General features: G+C 42.5%; 1 protein-coding gene across 3 annotated transcripts in view; it reads right to left on the bottom strand.

Annotated features, from left to right (window-relative positions):
• Positions 1-6,501: 6,501 nt before the first annotated feature.
• apold1a (apolipoprotein L domain containing 1a) overlaps positions 6,502-23,464 on the bottom strand; it is a 30,486-nt gene continuing 13,523 nt past the window's right edge. For 2 of the 3 annotated variants that reach the window (XM_063218487.1, XM_063218486.1), the window contains exons 34-48: positions 23,261-23,329; positions 21,928-21,981; positions 21,603-21,668; positions 21,203-21,274; positions 20,975-21,043; positions 20,745-20,807; positions 20,578-20,631; positions 19,457-19,516; positions 19,177-19,245; positions 17,479-17,541; positions 17,088-17,174; positions 16,933-16,972; positions 16,733-16,784; positions 16,009-16,423; positions 10,763-13,777 (exon numbers count right to left, since the gene is read on the bottom strand). In XM_063218487.1, the coding sequence (XP_063074557.1) occupies positions 11,441-13,777; positions 16,009-16,423; positions 16,733-16,784; positions 16,933-16,972; positions 17,088-17,174; positions 17,479-17,541; positions 19,177-19,245; positions 19,457-19,516; positions 20,578-20,631; positions 20,745-20,807; positions 20,975-21,043; positions 21,203-21,274; positions 21,603-21,668; positions 21,928-21,981; positions 23,261-23,329 (3,570 nt within the window). In that variant the 3' untranslated portion in view covers positions 10,763-11,440. Of the gene's footprint in view, positions 8,935-10,762; positions 13,778-16,008; positions 16,424-16,732; positions 16,785-16,932; positions 16,973-17,087; positions 17,175-17,478; positions 17,542-19,176; positions 19,246-19,456; positions 19,517-20,577; positions 20,632-20,744; positions 20,808-20,974; positions 21,044-21,202; positions 21,275-21,602; positions 21,669-21,927; positions 21,982-23,260; positions 23,330-23,464 lie in introns of those variants that run through there. The other variant, XM_063218488.1, reaches the window with a different exon arrangement.

Below are 23,464 nucleotides of genomic sequence, written 5' to 3'. Positions count from 1 at the left end.
TTGTTCATCATCAGTTCATTATTTACAAAATCTGTATAATGCTTTGTATGCATCCCTTATTATAAAGTGTAACCAATATTTTTTTTCACCACATTTCATGTCACCTTCACACTATTTGCTGAGATTTTAATACAAGCCCAATTGGTCCAGATATTTTGATATTTTTAATTGTTACAATATTTTGAAGGCCTGACAACTTTTAAATCTAGTTTAAAATCATCTTAAAACGACAGCCTTGAGATCAGTCACAGGCTGATAAAAAAAATCACAAAATATGCAGTTAATCATCCAAACACATCCAAAAACAGAGATGAGCTCTATACCAGGCCCATACTTCACATAGGCCTGACATTACCAACAAACATCAATGGCATCAGTAGCCCTTGTTTACAGGAAATCCTACTGAGGCCTGAATCATCTGAATCAACAATAATGTTCATACAGAATGACAAAATGTCAGTTCTGCAAATACTGACTTGGCTACTTTATCTTTTATAAAGGCCTACTCTCATATTATATAGACCTGTATTAAATGCAGTGTTATGTAATGTAACGAACAGCCATATTAACAAAATAGCCTTCAGGTGTGTTTTTAATGGCTACAATACCATTTTCCTGCCATGAGTAATCCATATAGGGGTGTCAAACTCAATTCAGTTCAGGGGCCACATACACGTACAGTCAATTTGATCTCAAGGGGGCCGGATTGATTGTTTGAATTGAAACAAATTATGAAATGATGCAAATTTCTTCTTCATATCGGAATCACATTGCTTGCCAAACATCTGGAGGTGGATGTCAGCAGGCATATCAGGAGCATGAACTGTAAATGGTGGGCAAAAAAGCAAAAGCAGAAAAGGCAGACTTGTTCTGAGATGCTGACAACCTGAAATGTCAGACACCTACAGCAACTTCGTATTGGGCTAGATTTACTTTTTTGACATTCTTAATTTTGTTGTCTGGGGCCGGATTAAAACATCTGATGGGCAGCATCCAGCCCCCGGGCACATAGTTTGACATCCCTGATAAAGGGCCTCACCATCATGTCATATTACTTTTTACCAGGAGATGGCAGAACAGCCTGCTGTCGTTCTATACCTGTGCTAAAGCAGGCCACTGCCAGTTGCCTGGTCCTTACTGGAGGTGGTTGTGGGTTTGTCTGTTAGGTGCTGTTTACATATGTCTGGATATTTTTTGTCTGTTTAGGTGTGGATAAAAATAAAAACTCCATCGTGACGGGTTTTTGAAATGCACTTTCTAAAACTGTTAACGTGTAAACGCAAGGCCAAAACTAATGTGTTTTCAAAAACATCCATATACAGTGGTGCTCATATGTTTACATACCCCAGCAGAATAAACGCTTTCTCTGCGATTTCTCACAAAATATGAAGGATTACACAAAACCTTTTTTTTCACTCATGGCTAGTGACTGGCTTAAGATATTTATTAGCAATATTCTGTGTTTACTCTTTCAAAAGCATGATCACAACCCAAACTACCCAAATGACCCTGTTCAAAAGTTTACATACCCTAGTTTCTGATGCTGAATATGGCCCTGTTTAACATCAGGGACCGCTCTAAATTGTTTGTGGTAGTTGTGGATAAGGCTCTTAATGTTCTCAGATGACAAAACAGCACATTCTTCCTGGCAGAATGGTTGTTTCCTATAATATCTTTGGGTGTCTTGCTGGAACCTCACATTTGAGGTTTCCCCTGAGTGGCTCAATGATGTTGAGATCAGGAGAGTGAGATGGTCGCTCAAAAACCTTCATTTTATTCTTTCTGAAGCTAATGACGGGTTGATTTGGCTTTCTGTGTCGAAATATTGTCATGTTGGCACCGTTGGAATTTCAATTCAGAAATGCAATATGAGGAGTTTGGTTGGAATCAAGCCAATGGGCAAGGGAATCATTGCATTGCAATGATCATTGCAAGGGAAATTGTTCGGGAGGCATAGGACAACCAAAAAATAACTTCAGGTGAAATATAGGACAACATGAAAAAATGTTGGCACTTGAGGAAAGATGGGCTGTTGGGGGTTGCCAGGAGAAAGCCATTACCACAAAAATGCAAACATGTTATTTTGCATATGATACACCAAATAGCACAGTGAGAAGCATCAAAATGCCTGTGACAAAGTCATTTGGAAAAATGAGATCAATATGGAACTTTTTTTAGGCCACTATTAACAGTACCATTTGGAGAACAGTCAATGGAGCCTATGATGAAAGTTACACCATACCCTTCTGTGAAACATGGTCATGGACCACTGATTTCATGGGGACATTTGAGTTACAAATGCATTATACTTTTGATCCATACTCGCAGAATGATGAATACATTGCCCTGTGAAAAATACTGGAGGAAACTTGACACACATCAGCCTTGAAACTGCACATGGTCCATTGTTTGGACATGCCAACATGACAATATTTCAACACAGAAAGCCAAATCAACCCGTCACTAGCTTCAGAAAGAATAAAATGAAGTTTTTGAGCGACCGTCTCACTCTCCTGATCTCAACATCATTGAGCCATTCAGGGGAAACCTCAAATGTGAGGTTCCAGCAAGACACCCAAAAATATTATAGGAAACAACCATTCTGAAGAATGTGCTGTTTTGTCATCTGAGAACATTAAGAGCCTTATCCACAACTACCACAAACAATTTAGAGCGGTCCCTAATGTAAACTTTTGAACAGGGTCATTTGGGTAGTTTGGGTTGTGATCATGCTTTTGAAAGAGTAAACACAGAATATTGCTAATAAATATCTTAAGCTAGTCACTAGCAATGAGTGAAAAAAAAGGTTTTGTGTAATCCTTCATATTTTGTGAGAAATCGCGAAGAAAGCGTTTATTCTGCTGGGGTATGTAAACATATGAGCACAACTGTACAAATAAACAGGGTAGAGCTTTTGGTCAATAAAATACACAACTTACAGTAATTCAAAAATGGCTGTTCCTGTTGTATTTCTAACATATTCTAAGGTGCACTGTGTAAGATGGTGGGCAGAGTAGGTATTGCAACTATGCCGATCATGGAAACTGTGCTGCCAACTTTTATCTTTTCAATATTTGCTAATATGACCAAAGTATAGCACATTCTGCAGCTCAAAATGGGTATTTCTGGAAATTCAAAATGGCAGACCATGGAGAAGATCCCCCTTTTCATGTATGAAAAGTGCCATTTTTTCAGTTATAATGAACAGTTAGAATGTGATGATGGTGGTAACTAACATTTGTGAATGGGATGGATGACAATACACTACTAAAGTTTTACACAGAGCACCTTTAAGTTAATCAATGTAAGTAACAATCTGAATATTTTGGGCAACATTATATATCATCATTGCCTTTTATGGATATACACAGCAAAAAAAGTCACACAGAGGTTGGACTGTTGTTTTCTTTAATTGCGGCACACATTTGGTGTTTCAATAAACTTCTGCAATGTCTGGATTTACTTCCATCCAGCCGTGCCTTGATCTTGTAAGATCTTGTATTGACTCCCACCAGATAAATGAGTTTTGTCTCGAGGGTCTGGCAAGAGGCAGGATTGTATTGATGATGGCAGAATTTGAAAGCTGGGTTACACTTTACTTGATGCTGGCATCATATGTATGACATCAGAGTGTCTTAATAGTGAAATGTTATATGGTCATGGAAAGTTGACATTGTTGGGCTGTCTTTACCAAATGTCTCAAAATGTTAGGCATAAAATGTTTATGACATTGACATAATGTTTATGACATGCATGACTGTGTTGCAACACTTTCATGGCACACGTATCGATGCCGGCATCAAGTATAAGTAGAGAGGGGCAATACGCCCCCATGGGGTAATACGCCCCCTGCCCATTTTTCCCATTTTGACTACTAGATGGCACAAATTTCAATTTGCATTGTTGCTATGAATAGTCCTGACAACAGGGATAAACAAACATCCGCTGTGGATAGCATTTTAGCGAGGCAGTGGAGGAAAGTAAAATTTTATGACTAGTCATGTAATTTTCTGGCGCCAGTACATAAGCATTTACACAGGTAGCCTAAAAGCTTCATATTACGTTATATTTGCAATAAAATCATACAAATTTTGATTATTTATTGGCATGTTGTTTCTTTCATTGTTTGGTTGAAGAAAACAGTCAGTGAACCAAGAAGTTTGGTTGTTTTTTTTTTAAGGGGGCCTATTCCCCCACCTCAGGGGGGGCCTTTTACCCCACTAGCGGGGTAAAAGGCCCCTTTAGCACAATTTTTGTTTTTGTTTAAAATGTCATGAAGGATTAACTTTGGCCAATTTTCCATGATGGGTTATTGTTCACCTCACTGTTGTTACCAACTATGGTTGAAATTAACACAGATGGTTAACATCTACTTGGAGAAAAAATACCTTTTCCTTAAGGGGGGCTTATTCCCCCTCTCTACTTCTACTACCGTGTTACCGAAAGCTGGCCAATTCATGTGTAAAAAGGACTTCTCATGTCCCCTGAACCACTGTGGTGCAATGTATTGCTTCTCATTCATTAAACAATTATGTCAAACGACACCCTATGGTCATGTAGCCTAAAAGATGGAATCAGCCATCACTGAAACGTTCGTCGTCACTGTTAGGTTCAGGCCCAGCTACAGTATGTGCGCAAACAATGAGGCCAGCTGACTGCCTGAATATAGTTGACAAGGGAATTCTATCAATGGATTTTTTTTCCTTTCAGGCACAGGCACATTTCAAGATTCACTAGGCTAAATCTTTTAAAGCACGGTTCAGGGAGCATGATCATTCTTACACATTTGCACACAGTCCTCACCAGAGAGAATCTTTGGGATGTGCTGGAGAAGGCCTTAAACAGCGTTCAGACTCTACCATCATCAATATAAGATAATAGTGAAAAGAAAACATTATGCGACGCTAGACGGACATATGAGTGTGATTTTTTTTTTTACTGGGGATTTTTTACGGGTTTCAGTAAACATAGGGTGACTTCAGGTAATTTGAGCCACTTTTTGGTAAATCGCTTGGGAAAATAACAAAATACCATCTATGCACTTTTAATGTGTAGGCCTATATATAATTAATAACTACTATATTTCATAATTTTGTGTTGGAATTATATTATAAAACATAATTATTTAGGCCCCACAAGTCTTGAAACCCTGGATGTGGCAACTTTTTTGGAAGGAGCCGCTTCAGCTAATTTGAGCCACCTTATCTGGTAATTTGAGCCGGTTAAATAAAAAAGGGAAAAAGTCAATAATTCATAATTCCTTTTCATACTAAATCACAATTCTGTACAGCCACATGTCTCTGGACAGTGTTCATCCTATTTTTTCACTTTTTCTGTCTCCTCTCTTTTCATCTGCATTCATTTCTTTTCACCTGTCATCTTCCTTAATTTTTCCTCCAAAAGTACACAAACATGAGCTAGCTACCGCTAAACAGCAGCAAACAGCAGCAAACTCCCATTGATTATAATGGTGGCTCAAATTAGCTGAACGTGGTGGCTCAAATTACCTTAACCCACTGAGCTAACAGTTGAAACACCATAAACATACTTTTTTCCAAAAAGGGTAATAATATACCACACTAACAAACATTAATATAGTGCATACCATCCACACAGAAAACATACTTTGTTTTTATGTGTATATCTACTGGTATATGTAAGTTATAATACTTATAATAATTTGGCTAACTTTAGCGTGCCATGCTAAATTCCATGCAACTTTCTGGTGCAGCCTTCATTGGAATAAGTATCCCACCCACCATACTGTATCAATCAAAACTCAATAAAATCCCCTGTTACATGTAATGATCTGTTGTGTCAACAGATTCCCATACTTTGTAGTCATTGGGTCTCATTTCCAGAGGGGCTAGAACCCCAAAACCTTAAATGGCTCATTTTAGCTGATGGCTCAAATTACCTGAAGTCACCCTACACCGTGTGAGGTGTGTACGGCGGACCATAGTAGACTCAATTTGATTAAAAGAATGGTCATCGCACATTCAGAACTTCATGCAGTTACATTTAATAAGACCAATGTTTCGGCTTACGCCTTCTTCAGGGTCATCTTACACACAAAACTATTTTGTGTGTTAAATACTGGGGACTTTTAAAAAAAAATCAGGCTGTGTAGGTTGCTTTGAACTGGCAGATGTGTTCTTCATATTGGTATCAGAATTACCAAGGCAAATGAATTTTTGCTCATGCACGACTGACTTTGGCTTTGACTGACGTCATCAACAATAATTAAAACATTTACATAGAAACTGTTATGGCATGTTCTGTTTGGGTGGAGTGAATTCCAATAAAAGTCCAAATTAAAGAATATCTTACAGGAAAGTACTACCTTGCAGTCCATTTATCTTAACAAAGTAACGGCAATATTTTGTCATTTGAAATTCTAAATACTATAATCTGGTTACAGACAGTACATGCCATCCATTACTACCCAACACTAATCTTAAAGAAATCCATAACGATATGCCTAAATAAAACAGACAATTAATATATATACATTTATTTAAAACACCACCAACAAATTGCAAAATACCAAAAGGCAGTATCATGGCACAGATGTTTCAACAAACAAACAAACAAAAACAAACAAACACATCAACATAAAAATTCATCCTTGAACACAAAGGTTAACCAAACCTGTGGAGGCTTGGCAGCTTGTCTCTTGAAGGACACTCAAAGGCATTATAGAACACATTGGCACCCACCCAGGATTACAGTATGTGCAAAACATATGAGATGATCTCTATCAACCAATATGTATAGAGAAAATAGATCCTGATTGGCACTGATTCTCAAATAAAGTGCATCACCTCGTAAGACGAGATAAGTGTAACAGTTAAAGATATGGCAAATGCATCTGTTTAAAAATATCCTGTATTTTTTAAAACGACACTTATTGTAAATAGCAATTTTTAAAAAACCCTCTCCCAATGCCCCACCAAAGTAAGAAAATATATGTTAAAAATACTCTGCAGATATAATCCAATAATACGATTATTCTGAACAGTCACATACTCACACAGAACACATAATCCATCTTTCACATTCAGGTTAGATGTTGAGGTCCTCCTGTCGCGTGATGCGAGCCCTAGGGGCTGGAGTGGGCTTTAGCTCTCCCTTCCCCTCCCGCCTGCTCTCTCTGGCCTCCCTTTCCCCTCTACTTCCCCTGTCCCACTCAGCAGCACTGCTCTTCTTCTCAATGGGGTGACCCTGTCCAGTTCCCTTAAGGCTCTCCCCGCCTGCACTACTCCCCCTATGCTCCTGCCTGCTGGCTCTCCTCTCCCCGTCTCGCTCTCCGCCACTCCTTCCCTTCACACTGGCGTGCTGGTCGTGCCCACTACCCCTCCGCTCCTCGTGCCTCCTCTCGCTACCCCTCTCTCTCTGACTCCCATGTTCCTGTCTGCTTCCCCTCCTCTCCCCTTCCCTCTCTCTCCTCTTCCCGTAGTCCGCCCCTCCGCTGCCAGTGAGGCTCTCCCTTCGCTCTGCCTGCTGACCTCCGCTTGTGCCTCTTTCCTGCTTACTGTGCGTCTCATCTCGGAGCTCAGTCTGCTCTCCTCTCCTCCTAGTGCTTTCCGTATGACCTTTTTCCCGATCCTTCAGCTCCCCTGCCCCTCCTCTTCTTTCCTGTTTGTGCTCAGTGACCGATTGCACCCTCTCTTTCATGTCTGCACTAGCTCTGCTGCCCCTTTCTGATCCCTCTCTTCTCCTCTGCCCCTCCTTTGTACTGGCGCACTGTCGCTCAATCTCTCTCTTACAATCTGACGTTACCCTTTCGGATCTGGCCCTGGCCATCTTTGCCGCCTCTTCTTCCTCACGCGTCTTTGGCACGTTATGTTCCTCCTTCAAGGCAGGCCTTTCGCCTCTGCTCCTGTCCTTCGTGCTGCTCTGCACAGACCTCACGCTCCCTTGCTTATCTTGCGCACCCTGATTGGGTGTGTCCGTGGTGTACCACGTGGTTTGCTTTGTCTGACTCTCTTCTTTTACTTTCTCCCTTGCTCTATCCATTTGTTTCTTCTCCACCTCCTCCTCCTCCTCTTTGGCTTTCTTCGCCTCTCTCTCTTTCGTGCTGCTCTTCAGTGAGGTGTCTTTCCCTGCGCTCCTCTGGGGTGCCTCACGGCTCAACTCAACCTTTGATTCCTGCACTTTGTGTTCTTCTTTGGCTTGCTCTTTATGTAGCTTCGCCCTGTCTTCCCCTCCGCCCTCACTCCTAATACTCCTCCTGTCCTCTTCAATAATCTGGCTTTTCGATTCAGTCGTTCCCTCTTTCTTTTCAGTTCTGTTCTTTTTCTCTTTTTCACTCTTCGTGCCCTTCTCCCGTACCTTCTCGCTCTTGCTCTCCCACTTGTCCTTCTCCTTCTTGCTCGGTTCCTCCAGGACCTTCTGGTCCAACATCTCCTCAATCTCATCCAGCTCTTGCTCCAACTCCGCGAGCTTCACCGGGTCCGACACCAGGTCGTCGTCCTCCTCTTCTTCGTCGCTCTCCTCTTCCTCCCCTTCCTCCTCGTACTCCTCGACCTCTATCCCGTCCATGGTCTTCTGCAGCTGACACTTCACCTTGTTCAGCTCCAGAAGCCCGTCCTGCAATTCCTTGCACACCTCCCGCAGCTTGGTAGCAAACTTTGTCTTGGCGCCCTTGCGCAGCTCGTGCGAGTCCCTGGCGAGGAAGAAGACGTCGAGGGCGAGGAAGAGCGCCGACATCACGCCCGTGCTGACGCTGACGGCCTTGGCGGCTTTGGCTGCACCGCCCGCAACGCTGAGCACCTGCACGGTGCTGATGAGCTTGTCTGTGTTGATCATGAGGGCTTTGCCGGCGCGGCCGCCCTCCTTCATGATGTGCTTGAGGTTGCGGTTCAGGTGCCTCTTGGCCACGCTCTCCGAATACTTCTTGAAGTCCCACTCCTCCAGCGTGTTCATCCCTTCCTGCAGGCATGGGCATGTGGTCAGTGATAGACACAAAAATACCTCAAGTCTGTCTGTGTGTGTGTGTGTGTAACTGATTGAAGACCCATTTTTAAGTACATTTTCTTATGGTCATTTGACCACTTTGGGGACAAAGAGATGCTTGTTTGCTAGCATTTCAGAGAGCAGGTAACATGCATTTGTTTTTTGTTTTTTTAAGAAAAGAAGATACTCGCAACGTCAAACACACTGATGTGATCTCATAACAGCCTTGTTACCATGGATATTTTTGTTTGCTTTCAATAAATCTGTTAGAAATCTCAGCCTTACTGATACAGCATTTAAATCACAAGAAGTGCTGCAAGTACTACACATCCCAAAGTACAACATTTCCTTAAATAAATAAATTACAAAACTATCCTGACTGGTTTAATAGCCTGGAGGGTTTAGGCATAGACTGGTCATGACATGAATAACTTGGCTTCTGCATCAGGCTGAAATGTTTTCACAGTAGCAGTGGTAGCAGCCTTCATAGGCTGTGCAAGTAAGTCATCTTCCTTATTGACTATGGTGAAATTTGGGGGCTTGTCCAGGATCAGCAACCAATTATTTTGTCTATAGGTCACTACTGTCACAAGTTACTGTAAAATATCAAATAGTTCCCCGTCATAGATATAAGCTATAGAAAATTGAGACAGACAATGTTATTGGCATTCATCAGGAAGAGAGGTTAGGACTGCAATGTTGACACTTTATTTAAAAACTGATGTTGAGTAGTGTCTATGCAGCACATTGAGGATTGAACTCTTCAATAATTCTTTCAGACTTTGTGATAAAACTCATAAATGATTTTCACAAAATATGTCTCTGTTGTTCTGTGTTGTCTGTACCCTTTTATTCGGCTTGAAGGTGTAAAAGCACAGTTCAAAGAGGTGCTTTGCTGTTGAAGGATGGAGAAGGTGCCCATGTCCAATCTCAACCAACACTGGACCATTACTGATCTGAGGCAACAATATTATAGATGAAAGTTCATAAAACTTTGCACACTGCTTACTGTTCTTTTGTTCTTATTTTATTTGTTGGAGTGAACATTATGTTTCACCAGTGCGTCACCAGCTTCACTATCCTTGATCGAGTTTTCCTGACGCACACCTGCACCTCTGTTACTGGGGGGCTTGTGCAAAAGGACTCTCTTGAGTTACAATATTATAGTTCATTACAAGCACAGTGGGTTTATTGCGGAGGACGAAATTCCAAAGGACAGCTGATCCATTTCTCTACGCCTTGGTTTTCATATTTGTTTATGGGTCAACAATGTTTTAGTAGTACCACACTAGTGCAACCACAGCTAATGCCACTATTTTTATTTATGCATTTTTAAGATTTGTTGGGGGTCTTTTTACGACTTTATTTGACAGGAAAGTGCGAGAGGTGGACAGGAAGCGAATGGGGAGAGAGACGGGGAGGGGTCAGCAAATGACCCGGGCCGGGAATCGAACTCGGGTCGGCCGCATGGCAGTTGAGTGCCCTACCGGTTGGCCACGGCAGGGCCGCTAATGCCACTATTGAATGGAATGGATTAAATGTTTTTTTCGTTTTTAAGAAGCATAGTCATTGCAGTACTACTGTATATTAAGTACCTATTACTAATTGATTTATTGGCATCAGCTGTGGTTGCCCTTGTCTTCAGTAGTTGCGTAGTTGAGATGTAGTAGCATCACCTGCTACATGTTGACGCTAACTCAGAACTGGTATGCGTATCTTGTTCTTCTGGTGTGGCTGCATGAATTCCAATGCCTCTTAACTTTCGATCAACAAAGTCTAAAAACATGTTACCATCAGGCAAATGGAGTGAACAGAAATTTATTATGAATTCTAAAAAACATTGGCAGCAGTATTAGACAGTAGTAGTGTTTGACATGTCAACAGAAACACCAACTAAAAATACAGTTGAACAACAACAAAAACTCTATCCTTAAATAAACTTTATCCTTAAATAGCAAGACAAATTTAGTCAGTAGTAGCTTCATCAATAACTTAATCAGTAATAGCTTATAAAGAGGTTGATTTGTAGTGTATACACCCATTTTTCCACAATTATGTCACAGTTTTCCCTACAATTGATGGCTTAGTGAAGAAACACACCCTGCCAGACTTGGCAAAGGATTGAGATGAGAACATTGTTTAAAAGGTTATAAATATAAAATGTCCTGAGGTATACAGCAGGGAAGTCCATGGTAAAGTGCATTATGGATAGCCACCTTGCAATTTGATATACACAATGTGATCTGTAGTGATTGGTGAAGGTAGTTAAAACGTATACCGGTTAATATTTTTTTAAGACTTGGACTATAGACTACTGTATGGTATGACAAGACTACAAAAACATCATTACATCCTGTTGGTTCACAGGAGGCACCGATGAAGCAGCCTTTGTCGATTAATTCACCAAAATACCACAACCAGCATTTCTACACTCTAGACCCACAGATAATGTGTTTATCCCATTTATATAATCATTCACAGGCTATATGCTGAGGTCCTCTTGCCGTGTGGAGCGAATACGGGGCCTTGGGTCAGGCTTAGCTTCCTTCTCTTGTCTACTGATCTCCTGCTCACCTCTGATCTCCTGCTCACCTCTGACCTCCCGCTCACCTCTTCTGTTACTACTTACACCTGAACTGCTCCCTCTTCTGTGTTCTCCACTAGTGTGATCGTGCCTGCTACCTCTCTGCGATTCTCCCTTTCCGTCACTCCCAGAGTCCACCCTGTTCCTCGTCCTGTCCTTATCTCGCACCACATCACTGCTTCCTTTCATGCTGATGTGGTCGTACCCGCTGCCTCTTCTCTCCTCCTCCCTTGTCCTATCTTCATGCCTCCTCTCCTCCGTGCCTCTTTGTGCCTCACTCCCACTCTCCTGTGCTCTTCCCCGCCTCTCCCCATCCCTCTCTCGCCGCCTGCCGAACTCTGCCCCTGCAGGGCTTTCCTTCCTTACACCTCCAGGCTCCGGTTGGAGACGTTTGTCGGTGCCGGCATCGTGCTTGATGTACCACTGGGTCCTCATCTCCTTGCCTTCCTCTTGCCTCTTTGCTGCCCTCTCCCTCTGCTCCACTCCTCTACCGACTAGCTGATCTCCTCTGTCGTGTTTGTCCTCAGTCTTTGGTTTGACTCCCTCTTTCCCATCTCCATCATTCCAGCTACCTCTTTGGGTTCTACTGCTGCTGTCCTCTCCCGGTCTTCTCTGCCTGTTGCTCACGCGAGCATTCTGTCTCTCCATCCCTTTTTTACCATCCCTTGCTCCCTTTTCAGTTGTCACCTGGACCCTCTCCTTTTTTTCTTCATCTGTCCTTCTCAACACCTCATTCCGTTCCTTCGCTACTGCTCTCTCAGTGTCGCTCTTTTCTTTCAAACTACTCTTTCCTTGGCGTCTTTCTCCGTACTTATCAGTGGGATACATGTTTGTTGTTGGTTTCTCATATTTCCCTTTTTCCCCAACTTTTGCCGTCTTGTCTTTCTCAATCTCCAGTTTTTCAATTCTTTTCAGCCCCTTTCTTTCTTCCAGTTTCTTTAGCACCTCATTTTTCTCATTTGTGGCCAATCTCTCAGTTCCACTCTTTTCATTTGAGATGCTCCTCAAAGACGTCTCACTGCCCTGGTCTTCTTGCTCTGTTTGACTGAGTTTGTCAGTGGGATTCATTTTCTTTCCTGGTGGCTCTTTTACAGTCTCCACCACTCGAGATGATTTCGGTTCCTCAGTCTCCTGATTTTCACTCCCCTTTTTCCGGTCTTTTGTGCTGATCTTGGACGAAGTATCACATGCCAGATTTTTCTTCTGACGTTCACTGATAAAGAAATTGGAGAAAGAGGAAGTTGATTTTCCTTCCAGCGTGTCTACCTTCTTCACATTTTCCTTTTCTCCACCATCACTTTTGACACTCTTGCTGTCCTCTTGAATCCTCTCATACTTTGTCACAGTCAGCCCTTCTTCTTTCTCACTTTTATTCTTCTTTTCTTTCTCACTCTTGGTTTCACTCTCTTGCTGCTTGACGACCATCTCCATTTCTGCTTTCGTCTCCCCTTCCTTCTTGCCAGCAGATTTCATTGGCCCCTTAATCTCCTCTTCCTTGTTGTCAGTAGTTTCGATTGGCTCCTTTGTCTCCTCTTCCTTGTTGTCAGTAGTTTCGATTGGCTCCTTTGTCTCCTCTTCCTTGTTGTCAGTAGTTTCTATTGGCTCCTTCGTCTCCTCTTCCTTGTTGTCAGTAGTTTCGATTGGCTCCTTCGTCTCCTCTTCCTTGTTGCCAGTGGCTTTGATTGGCTCCTTCGGCACCTTCTTGTCCAGCTTCTCCTCCATCTCATCCAGCTCCTGCTCGAGCTGAGCGAGCTTCACCGGGTCCGACTCCAGCTCCTCCTCCTCTCCGTCGCTCACCTCTTCCTCCCCATCCTCCTCGAACGCCTCCACCTCTATCCCGTCCATGGTCTTCTGCAGCTGACACTTGACCCTGTTCAGCTCCAGAAGCCCGTCCTGAAGGTCCTTGCACACCTCCCGCAGCTTACTGGCGAACTCCGTCTTGGCACCCTTGCGCAGCTCGTGCGAGTCCTTGGCGAGGAAGAAGACGTCGAGGGCGAGGAAGAGGGCTGACATGACGGCGGTGGCGGCGCTGATGGCCTGGGTGGCCTTCACGGCCCCGCCGGCCGCCCCCAGCACCTGCACGGTGCTAATCAGCTGGTCGGTGTTGATCATGAGGGCCTTGCCAGCGCGGCCGCCCTCCTTCATCACGTGCTTGATGTTCTGGTGCATGTACTTCTTCGCCACGCTCTCGGCGTACTGCTGGAAGTTCCACTCCTCCAGCGTGTGCATTCCTTTCTAGATTGGGGTGGGGGTTGGGGGGAAGGAGGGAGGGGTAGTGAATGTTGGACGCACGTAAGTGAATGTTGGACGCACGCAAACACGAAAGTGTTTGTATGTGTGGCTGTTTAGTGCGTCTTCTCTGACATTTTTAAACAGCCACACCTGCCCAGCCCAATCTTATCTATTAAAGTAGGGATGTAACAGTATTGCCAGCATCACAACATCGCAAGGACAGTGGTATCATTGATTTATGACCTTAGAGTCAAATGAGAGGTCTTCACGGGGATGCTGTACGCTTTGTTTTGGATGTCGAGGTGCGCTGAAGGGAGTGAGAGTGGAGACCATTGTCCTTTTCATGGAATACCAACACTACTAACCTCCGCTACATGCCTGTCAACAATTATGCCGTTGAGATCGAAGTACATGGTTGCATGCTAAGAAAAAAAAAAATCACATTTGCCTGCAGCTAGTGAGCATTGTATGTTGTTGGACTAGATAGAGGTGAGTAGCAAATGCACCACTGTTTTTTTTCTTTTCTTTTTTTTTTTTTAAAGGTAACCTTGGGTGTTCTGAAGGGTGCCATGTAAAATGTATAATTATAATAAATACTATTATGATTACTAGTCACTATTGTCTAATGTATAGTAAACTCCTATCCAATACATGGTGTTCTTCTACATATTATACCTGTATAGCCAGAAGACAGTTGCATAATTGTTGATCAGCAAGGAGCATGTTTATGACTGTAGAAGAAACATGATCCAGTCCGTTTTAAGCTCTGTCATGGTTGCTCTTAGTGTAAGGGTGAAATGGACAAGTGAGCATTCTTACATATCAAATGTTTAGTTGTCCAATGAAGTGGATCAGTCAGTGTACCATTCTCCCCATTCTTGGCCTACATTCTTTGTCCATAGATAATGCTTTACTCACTTTCTCTTTCTGTCCACACCTAGATAGCAGTGGTAACATTTATTGTCCAAAGACTGAATCAACAGACAAATAAGTAGGCAAATTTAAGTCCTGACATTTTACACGATTTGATCTGATAATTGTGCTACTATCCATTTTGTTGGGATGTAAATAATTGTCCTATGTTTAATGCATTGCATTGAATCTACTTCTACTATCCACTGTTTTAAGCTCACTATACATTAAAAATATTAATCAAACTGTAGTTATACCATCCTTATTATTTTATATTGGAAACAGTGAACTTTCAAGAAGCTGAATAAGCAGATGAGTCAAATGTCATTCCATATGGACATTCAACATAACTTGATTTCTATTTTTGCATTTCTTTTAGTATCAACATGTGCATTGTATTGCAGGCAACTTACTAAAACATTGTGTGATGTTGATATTGTTACATCCCTACTACTAAAGAATGCATCACATTTTTCTTCATTTGAAATGTAACACAGTGCATTCAAAGTTTGGTAGTGCATTCAAAGTTTTGACGTGCATTCAAACATGTATACTTGCTCCAATACTCCACTATGACATCAATACTTCTACATCAAACCACTTTTAGATCTTTTTTTTTCAATCCAGGTACAATTCAGGTTGCTTTTAATTAAAAGCCTGTGATTACTGATTACTCCTGGATAAGAGGCTCATAGTATTTTTTTAACTAGCATGGAAGGAGCTGCCATAATCAGATTGCACGTGTGGACAATGCTTAATCTCATCATGTGTATACAAATAGTTACACAGTATATACAAATTAACAAGGCCTCCTATTGGACAACTACAACATTTCTTAAATGTGTAATATAAGGCCTACTCCAGAATCGCTGCTTCTCACTCTGCATCTCATTCTGGCAGCAGTCTGCCATGTTCATCAACATCATCATTACTATCACCAAAGAATCAGCTATTAGAGAAAGATAACCCCAAACTCTGCCTAACCAATGCAACGGAGTGTGCTCAAAATTTGGTCTAAGGGGGCGTTGTCCCCTCCTGATTCTTCTCGTTCTGCGGCATTTGGTGACGGCTTGCATAAGATGTGTGCTAACACCATCTCCAGCGCAAAGGGAACTCCATTTATTCTCAACCTTAAGTCTCCAAAGGTCTACTAAATGAACATCTAAAGGGGCATTTACCTGATGTCATAGGGATCCAGGAAACATACGGGCTTGATGGATCTTACTCTAATAGATCATTCTTTGTGATCACCCTCTCCATAGCCCCACCCATACACAGCCACCCCCCTCCCCCAGCCCGCAGCTCAGGCCACCCAGGCTCACCTGCACGAACTCCAGGCACTCCTTGATGTCCCTCATCTCCTCCTGGTAGCCCTGGATCATCTTCTCCACCTTGTTGCGGTCCATCTTGGCGTGCACCGCATCCGTGATGTTGGCCGTCGCCGAGGTGATGCTGCCGGCGGTCGCCACGCCAATGCCCACCGCCGTGACGATGATGGACGCTCCGAAGGTGAAGGGTGCCAGGATGAGACCTGTGATGGTCGCCACGCTGCCTGCCACGCTCGCCACGCCGCCCCCGACTGCTGCCGACACAGTCTTCTTGTGGAACTGGTCCACCGCGTCCGCCTGCGCCAGCATCTCCAGGATGCGCTGCTGTAGTGACGCCCCGCGCTGGTTGAAGAGGTGCACGAACAGACGAGCCCCCATGAACACACGGTCAGCCACCGCCTCCACTGCCCTGTTTCACACACACACACACACACACACACACACACACACACACACGCACACGCACACACACACACACACACACACACACACACACACACACACACACACACACACACACACACACACACACACACACACACACACACACACACACACACACACACACACGTTGGTCAACACAGAACTTTGATCATTGTGAGGAAAAGTAAGGAACCAAGGGAATAGAGGAGAGTAAGAAAACGCTAAAAACGGGTCATTTCTGAAAACAGAGCACAGAATTGTGCGGTGAGGAACAACGAAACTCAGATGTACTCACTCCTCTTCTTCATCCTCTTGGAAATTTGTTTGTTCATTCCACGCTTCCCAACCTGTGGTGATGGGCAAAGTTACTCCAAACTCCCAACTTAAAGTTTATTTATTACACCTTTATTTACTCCATTTTCATGTTTTAACCATGGTCGTGTGTGTGTGTTCACCCCTTAACCATGTGGTTCAACTTTGCATAACATGACCTACCTTCTACTGTTCTCCACCAGTCCATCAGACCACTATCCTCCTGGAGAAACAGAAAAAAAAACACAATTGGTTGCATGAAATAGACCTACTAAAGCAGCTCTACTAAAGCTCAATTAACTCAATAGAAGAACTAGAATTAGAATTAGAAGTCCCACCCCAGCTTCCTCCAGCAGGTCTCCGTCTGCAGGGTAGGCTGCCATCTCCACCTCCTGGATCTCCACCTGTTCTTCTCCAACCTCCTCCTGGTGATCACATACAGCAGGACACAGTACACTTACCATCTTTACGGCAAATAATAAATAGCTCAACACTAAACAGGTTATACAGTGTATTACAGAATATGTTAGAGAGTAAAGTGTATTACAGAAATGTGAAACTTTTCAACTTGGGTACCTTGAAAGACTGAGCTATTATAATAACAATTATTATTATTACTGTTGTTGTTATCAAGCTCTTATTATATACAGTTTATTATTATATACAGTAATACCCTACGTAGGGCACTTTGTATGTGGTCTCAGAGCAGGTTATGTGCTGGAGTCCCACCTGTATTGGGGCCACTGCCTGCAGCTCCATGGGGTCTTCCACCAGAGGCTCCTCATCGGCTTTCTATCAGGTTAACATACAAATGCAGATCACTTTAATTTCACGTGAAATGACCCATTAGCAGAGGTGGAAGAAGTACTGAAGTTGTGTACTTAAGTAAAAGTAGAAGTACCCTGCGAAAAAATTACTCAAGTACATTTTTGGTGTACAACTATTACTTTCACTTAAGTGAAAGTCATAAGTACTAACTTTTAAATGTACTTTTTGAGTACAAAAGTACAAGTATGTCTGCCTACTTAATCCAATAGGAAAAAGTTTCTGTAACGGTTTTCGGTTCTATTTGAATATGGCTATGGAGTCCTGTTAATGTTTTAAAAAATATCTTTTCTGTTTGGGTGTCAGTTTGAAAGAGGGCCTTTGTCCCACCTCCCTGCCCACAGCTGAGGCTATTCAAATATCCATGAAACACAACAGGAAAACCTAGGATAAATGTAACTAGTAACAAAGTCTTCTTCTAGAAATGTAAGGAGTAGAAAGTACAAGTATTTGTCAAAAAATGTAATTGAGTAAAAGTAAAAGTCTGCATTTTTATTTTTACTCAAGTACCGGTACAAATTCCAGAAAAAACTACTTAAGTACAGTAACGAAGTAAAAATACGTAGTTATTTCTGCCCATTAGTAGACGCTTTGGGACTCGACTGACTTGGACTTAACACAACTTGGTGTTCCTTTTTAGTGGCAAGCTAAAACCCCTAGCCAGGCTGCGCCCTCCTAGTGACGCAACACCTTTGGCGGCGTTGCTCAGATCGAATCTCGATTGCAAGTCTATGATAATCAGACAAAAAAAACCAGAAGTGAATTTGCATGAATTTGGCACTAATATTAAAGGGAGTTAGAGGGTAGGACACTATCGATTCATCCTCGAATATGTATAACCAAGGATGAATCGATAGTGTCCTACCCTCTAACTTAAACCTTTCTTAGTCTGTTTCTTAGTGCCAGACTCATGTACATTTTTCATAGTTCTGGAGTTCTACCTTGCCACTAAAAAGGCACACCAAGTTGTATTAAAATCTGTGTCTGTCCCAAAGTGTCTGGTTTCATGTGAAATGTCCCTAATCCCCAAAACAGCCTTGTCATAAGGGGAACTGAGAGTAAGAATGTTTTCCCCATCCAGTGTCCCTAGTTCCTCTTTTGATTGTCATTGTAATTGCCTGATAATGTACCGATGGCTCACTCAACAATGGCATTCAAAACGGCCAAAATGCTTGGGCAAGAGGCCAACCATGCCTCCCTAAATTACACACGACCTGCCAGTCATCACTCCAGTTCAGCATGGGAGGCAAAAGTAAAATACCACTAAACTGAAGGTTCAGACCGATAGCTCAGCACTGCTGATACTGTGTGAGGTTTACTAACGTTCTACAACCGAACTCTGCTAGTTGCTATCCGTTACACCTGCATTTTGAAAGGGCAGTATGAACTCGATAGTGCTTTACCAACTGCATTATCTGATACACTGTCAATAGTACACTTCCACTATTTCAACCACTGCAGATCTCAAACATAGGACAAGGGTAGAGCCCAGTGCACATAGTATCCGTGCACAGGCATGCGATAATGTGACCCACAAATTATTAATGTCAATGCAGAAATAGAGATGTGTGTGAGACATCAGACAGAGGAAGTGGGCATCACCTGGGCGGCTGAACTGAGGGAGAACTTCGGCATTCTGGGTAGCGTCCTCTTCACTCTAAAGGACACAACCTGCAAAGGACACACAGAAATGAACAACAACACCACCACCAGTAATACCAACTACAGTAAATAAACTGAAGTGGCTGCACACAGAGTTAGCACCATCACAATTGTGACAGGTGAACAACAGTTCTTAAGGCATTCTTTAAAATAAGACGGTGAGTCACATATTTATTTGCTACAATCAAACAAGCGATCTCCCAGATCAGCATGAACTCACCCGCTTCTTTTTCAAGCTTCTTCCTCTTCTCAAGCCCTTATTTTCACCATCTTTATCAGCCTAATGAAAACAGAAAGAAGAACGCTTCACATACAGGCAAACTGTACATGCAAATGTGTGAAGGTTTAATACATTCCATTAGTTTCTTTGTTTACTGGTGTGATCTGAGAGAATAAAGTCTATTCAAAGACATGGTGACAAGACAAGATGTCACTTATACGTGAATATTTCAATCATTCATCATGGACAGTTGAAACAATACTGTGTCTATGTGTGTGTTTTAATGACTGTCTCTCTACCAGACTATCTGTGAGTAAGACAGAGAGCTAGTCACTACAATGCTCAGTACACCTGAGCCCAAAGGGAGGATGGAGGAGAAAGCTTCTCATTCACTCCTTCCCCCGACCCCCTGTTGGTGTGGGGAGTTGAAGCAGTTACTCCTTTATGATTGTGAGCGTGTGTGACAGGGGTGATTAATTCTGCTGTACTCGTTTACATCACAAGCGGTCAGGGAACATGTTTTTACATGATGCACACTTAAGTCCAACATTCAAGCCACAGTTAATATGGGGATCAAAGGAAGGTACAGTTAGTTCTGCGCAGAATATTCTCTCTGTACAGAAGTAATTGAGACAACAAGAGCCTCTTGAAAACAGAGAAAATACGGCATTTGTAACAGCAACACAACTAACTTACTGAGGGCGAAAACATTTTGGCGAGAGAGAACGCATGAATGCTTCATGAATACTAATGCACTTGCATGAAGAAATGACTTGAAACCCCTGGCACTTGTTATTGGCCTGGTTCAGTTACGTATGTGCTATCCACTGATGTGAGTGGGCAGGTTCAGACTTGTCGGAAAAAAAAATACACCAGCATGAGTCAACAGTTTCAGTGAGGCACCAACTTCTCTCGACAAACAAAGGCTGATCTTAGAGACAAAGCCTGGAAAATACTCAGTCATAGCATTGGAGGAAGAAATCAGTGTGTCTTACTGTTTCTCTCTTCCAATTTATATGCACGTTTCACATAACATAGTAGGTCATTGGGTTTTGTGCACGGTTGATACTCCTGACTGATTGGAAAAACACTAGCTTAGAGGAGATCTCCTCAACACGTACCTGTTCTGCAGGTCTGGGTGACCTCCTGAAAATTCCCAGCATTCCTTTTTTCTCCTGTTACAAAAAGCAAACCAGAATGAGTTTTGGCTCTGGCACAGAGATACAGATACTGTACACAGTATATACATGAGTTGGTGTAGTCTGATCCACAGCACAGCTCTGCTCACCTTGGGGTTCTCAATGAGATTGTCCTTACTGCCGGCAATGTCAGGATCAATTGGCAGAAAGCCCTGAATTGAAAGAAAGAAAACAAAAAAAAATGTGATTTAGTAATGAGAAGGAAAGGATGAATGAATAATCTGTGCGGTAGTCAATAGGGACCTTCTACTCTGTTAATGTTAAGTAATAAAAAGGTTTGAATTATATAAACATGTGTTTATCCTCTAATGATAATGACCTGTCCACTTCCGATATCTTCGAGACTATCCATGCTTCCAGACAGTTCATTGGCCTGAGTCAAAGGGTCCTAAAAAAGAGGGGGAAACAAACACACTTTAAATAAACAAACACACCTCATAGACAGAGATATGTATGCATACGTGTGAGACAGTAGACACATAGCTGGTAAAACCAGTCATATTTTTCACATGCATGGGGGGAGGGGGGGGCAGCGGGATCGTCTCACCGTGGAGGCCTGCGATCTGAGGGCTGGCTTAGGGGAGCGCTTGAACATGGCACCCAGGCCTGAGCTCTTCTCCTGAAACACACACAGGGCTCAGGAGGAGATGTTGCCAAACCACAACAAGGAACACATTACATTACATTACATTGCATTACAGTACCTAACACTTTTATCCAAAATCCCTGAAGCAATGTGGGGTTAGCAATGTGCCTTACTCAAGGGCACTTGAAAAGTTACTTGAAATATTACTATTAAGCAATACATATCAATAAAAATAAATAACAAAATAATTTTCCATATTAGTATACTGTATAACATAAGGTCAGGGTATTTTCTGCACCCATTTAATGTGTATAACAATAAATGTGACCATTCATAGCCAGACATACGTAGAGATGGCTACCTTTGCTGGGTTGTCAGACAGACTGTCATTACTCTGCGAGAGGTTTTTGTCCAACAGCGCATTATCCTGCAGCGAAAACAATGATTATACACATGGGCTCAGAGCCACATGACTTGTCACATGTTGCACTGCTAGTGGAGGGCACAGCATCTGATCTACAGATTATGTTACAGAGAACCAGGAATTAGCACAAATATCCACACCTCACTCTCACACGCACACACACATCATATGACCAATCATACACTGAAACCTACTTTAGAGGGCTAAGAAATACAGTAGATAAATAATAAATATAAGGTAGCCCATGCAATACGAGTGTTACCTCTTCAGACGGTTTTGGCTTCTTGAAGATACCACCAAACACTCCCATTTTCTCCTGAAATCACAAAGTTTGGCATTAAACTATACGCCTCCGTTCCCGTACCACCAGGCTTGCAAGCAGCACGATGCATCAAGCAATCAAGATACTGAACACTCAACCCACTCTCCCTTCACTGTCAGCCTCTAGCCAGCCAGGCCACTGACAACGCTCCCCCCCCTCATCCCCACCACCATATCTGCGACTGAACATTCCACCTGCCCTACTACATCTGTGACTGAACTTTCAACCTGCACTAACTCAAAACATACACGCACACACACACACGCACACACACACACACACACACACACACACACACACACACACACACACACACACACACACACACACACACACACACACACACACACACACACACACACACACACACACACAAGCACACACACAAGCACACTGCACTTTCTGCACTAAACCCAAACATACACACACTGACACACAACTCATACTCACACACATACACACACACACACACACACACACACACACACACATACACAGGTACACACACACAGACGCACACCGCACTTTCTACCTGCACTAAACACACACACACACACACACACACACACACACACACACACACACACACACACACACACACACACACACACACACACACACACACACACACACACACACACACACACACACACACACACACACACACGCACACAAACACACACACACATACTGCTGCTGGTGTATTTAATAAAACCTTTTTTAATTATTTATTTTCTTCAAATGCTACTATTACTATGTCAGAACGCTATAAAGGACTTTTAGAAAAAGCACAACAAAATACCTCCTCTTAATGTATGTTCTCTACAAGTCTTCTGTTGTCCAGTCTTGCACTTTAAATGTCTGTATGAGCAATGTCTACGTCCATACTGTCTATGTCCATGTATGAGTACTGTCTATGTCTATACTGTCTATGTCCTTACCTAGATTAGTCTATGTCTGCATGGGAGAGCAAGAAACGCAATTTCAAATTCTTTGTATGACCAGTGCATGTAAAGAAATTGACAATAAATTTGACTTGACTTGACTTGACTTGACATGTGCAGTTTCACTTGAGAGGGACAAACTTACTGTTTATTAGCAATGTCCTACAGTCATTTACAGAACTTAAATGCTTAAAAATCAAAAGCAAAAATATAAAAATTGTCAATGACATGTGAATCTAACATCTGAGAACATGTCCCACAAATCAATAACTCAGAATTTTATTCATGATAGGAAAAATCAGTGCATCATTTTTTCAAAGTCCACTTACTTTGGGTTTAGCGTTCTCAGACAAGTCATCAGCACTGGCCGACAAAACAGTGGATAAGGAGTCATTGTCCTGAAACACAACAGAATTGTATTACCATGTTAGAAAAATAAAATAAAAAAACTCCCACACTTGACCATTTCGCTACTGTCGTCACAAAACCTCATGATACTGACCATTTTGTTGCTTTCTTCACAAAAAAAATCA

Source organism: Engraulis encrasicolus, chromosome 16 (genome assembly GCF_034702125.1).
Source record: "Engraulis encrasicolus isolate BLACKSEA-1 chromosome 16, IST_EnEncr_1.0, whole genome shotgun sequence".
Classification (NCBI taxonomy): Eukaryota; Metazoa; Chordata; class Actinopteri; order Clupeiformes; family Engraulidae; genus Engraulis; species Engraulis encrasicolus.
The sequence above is the reverse complement of the archived record's forward strand: the minus strand, read 5'-3'. Positions and strand labels throughout refer to the sequence as shown.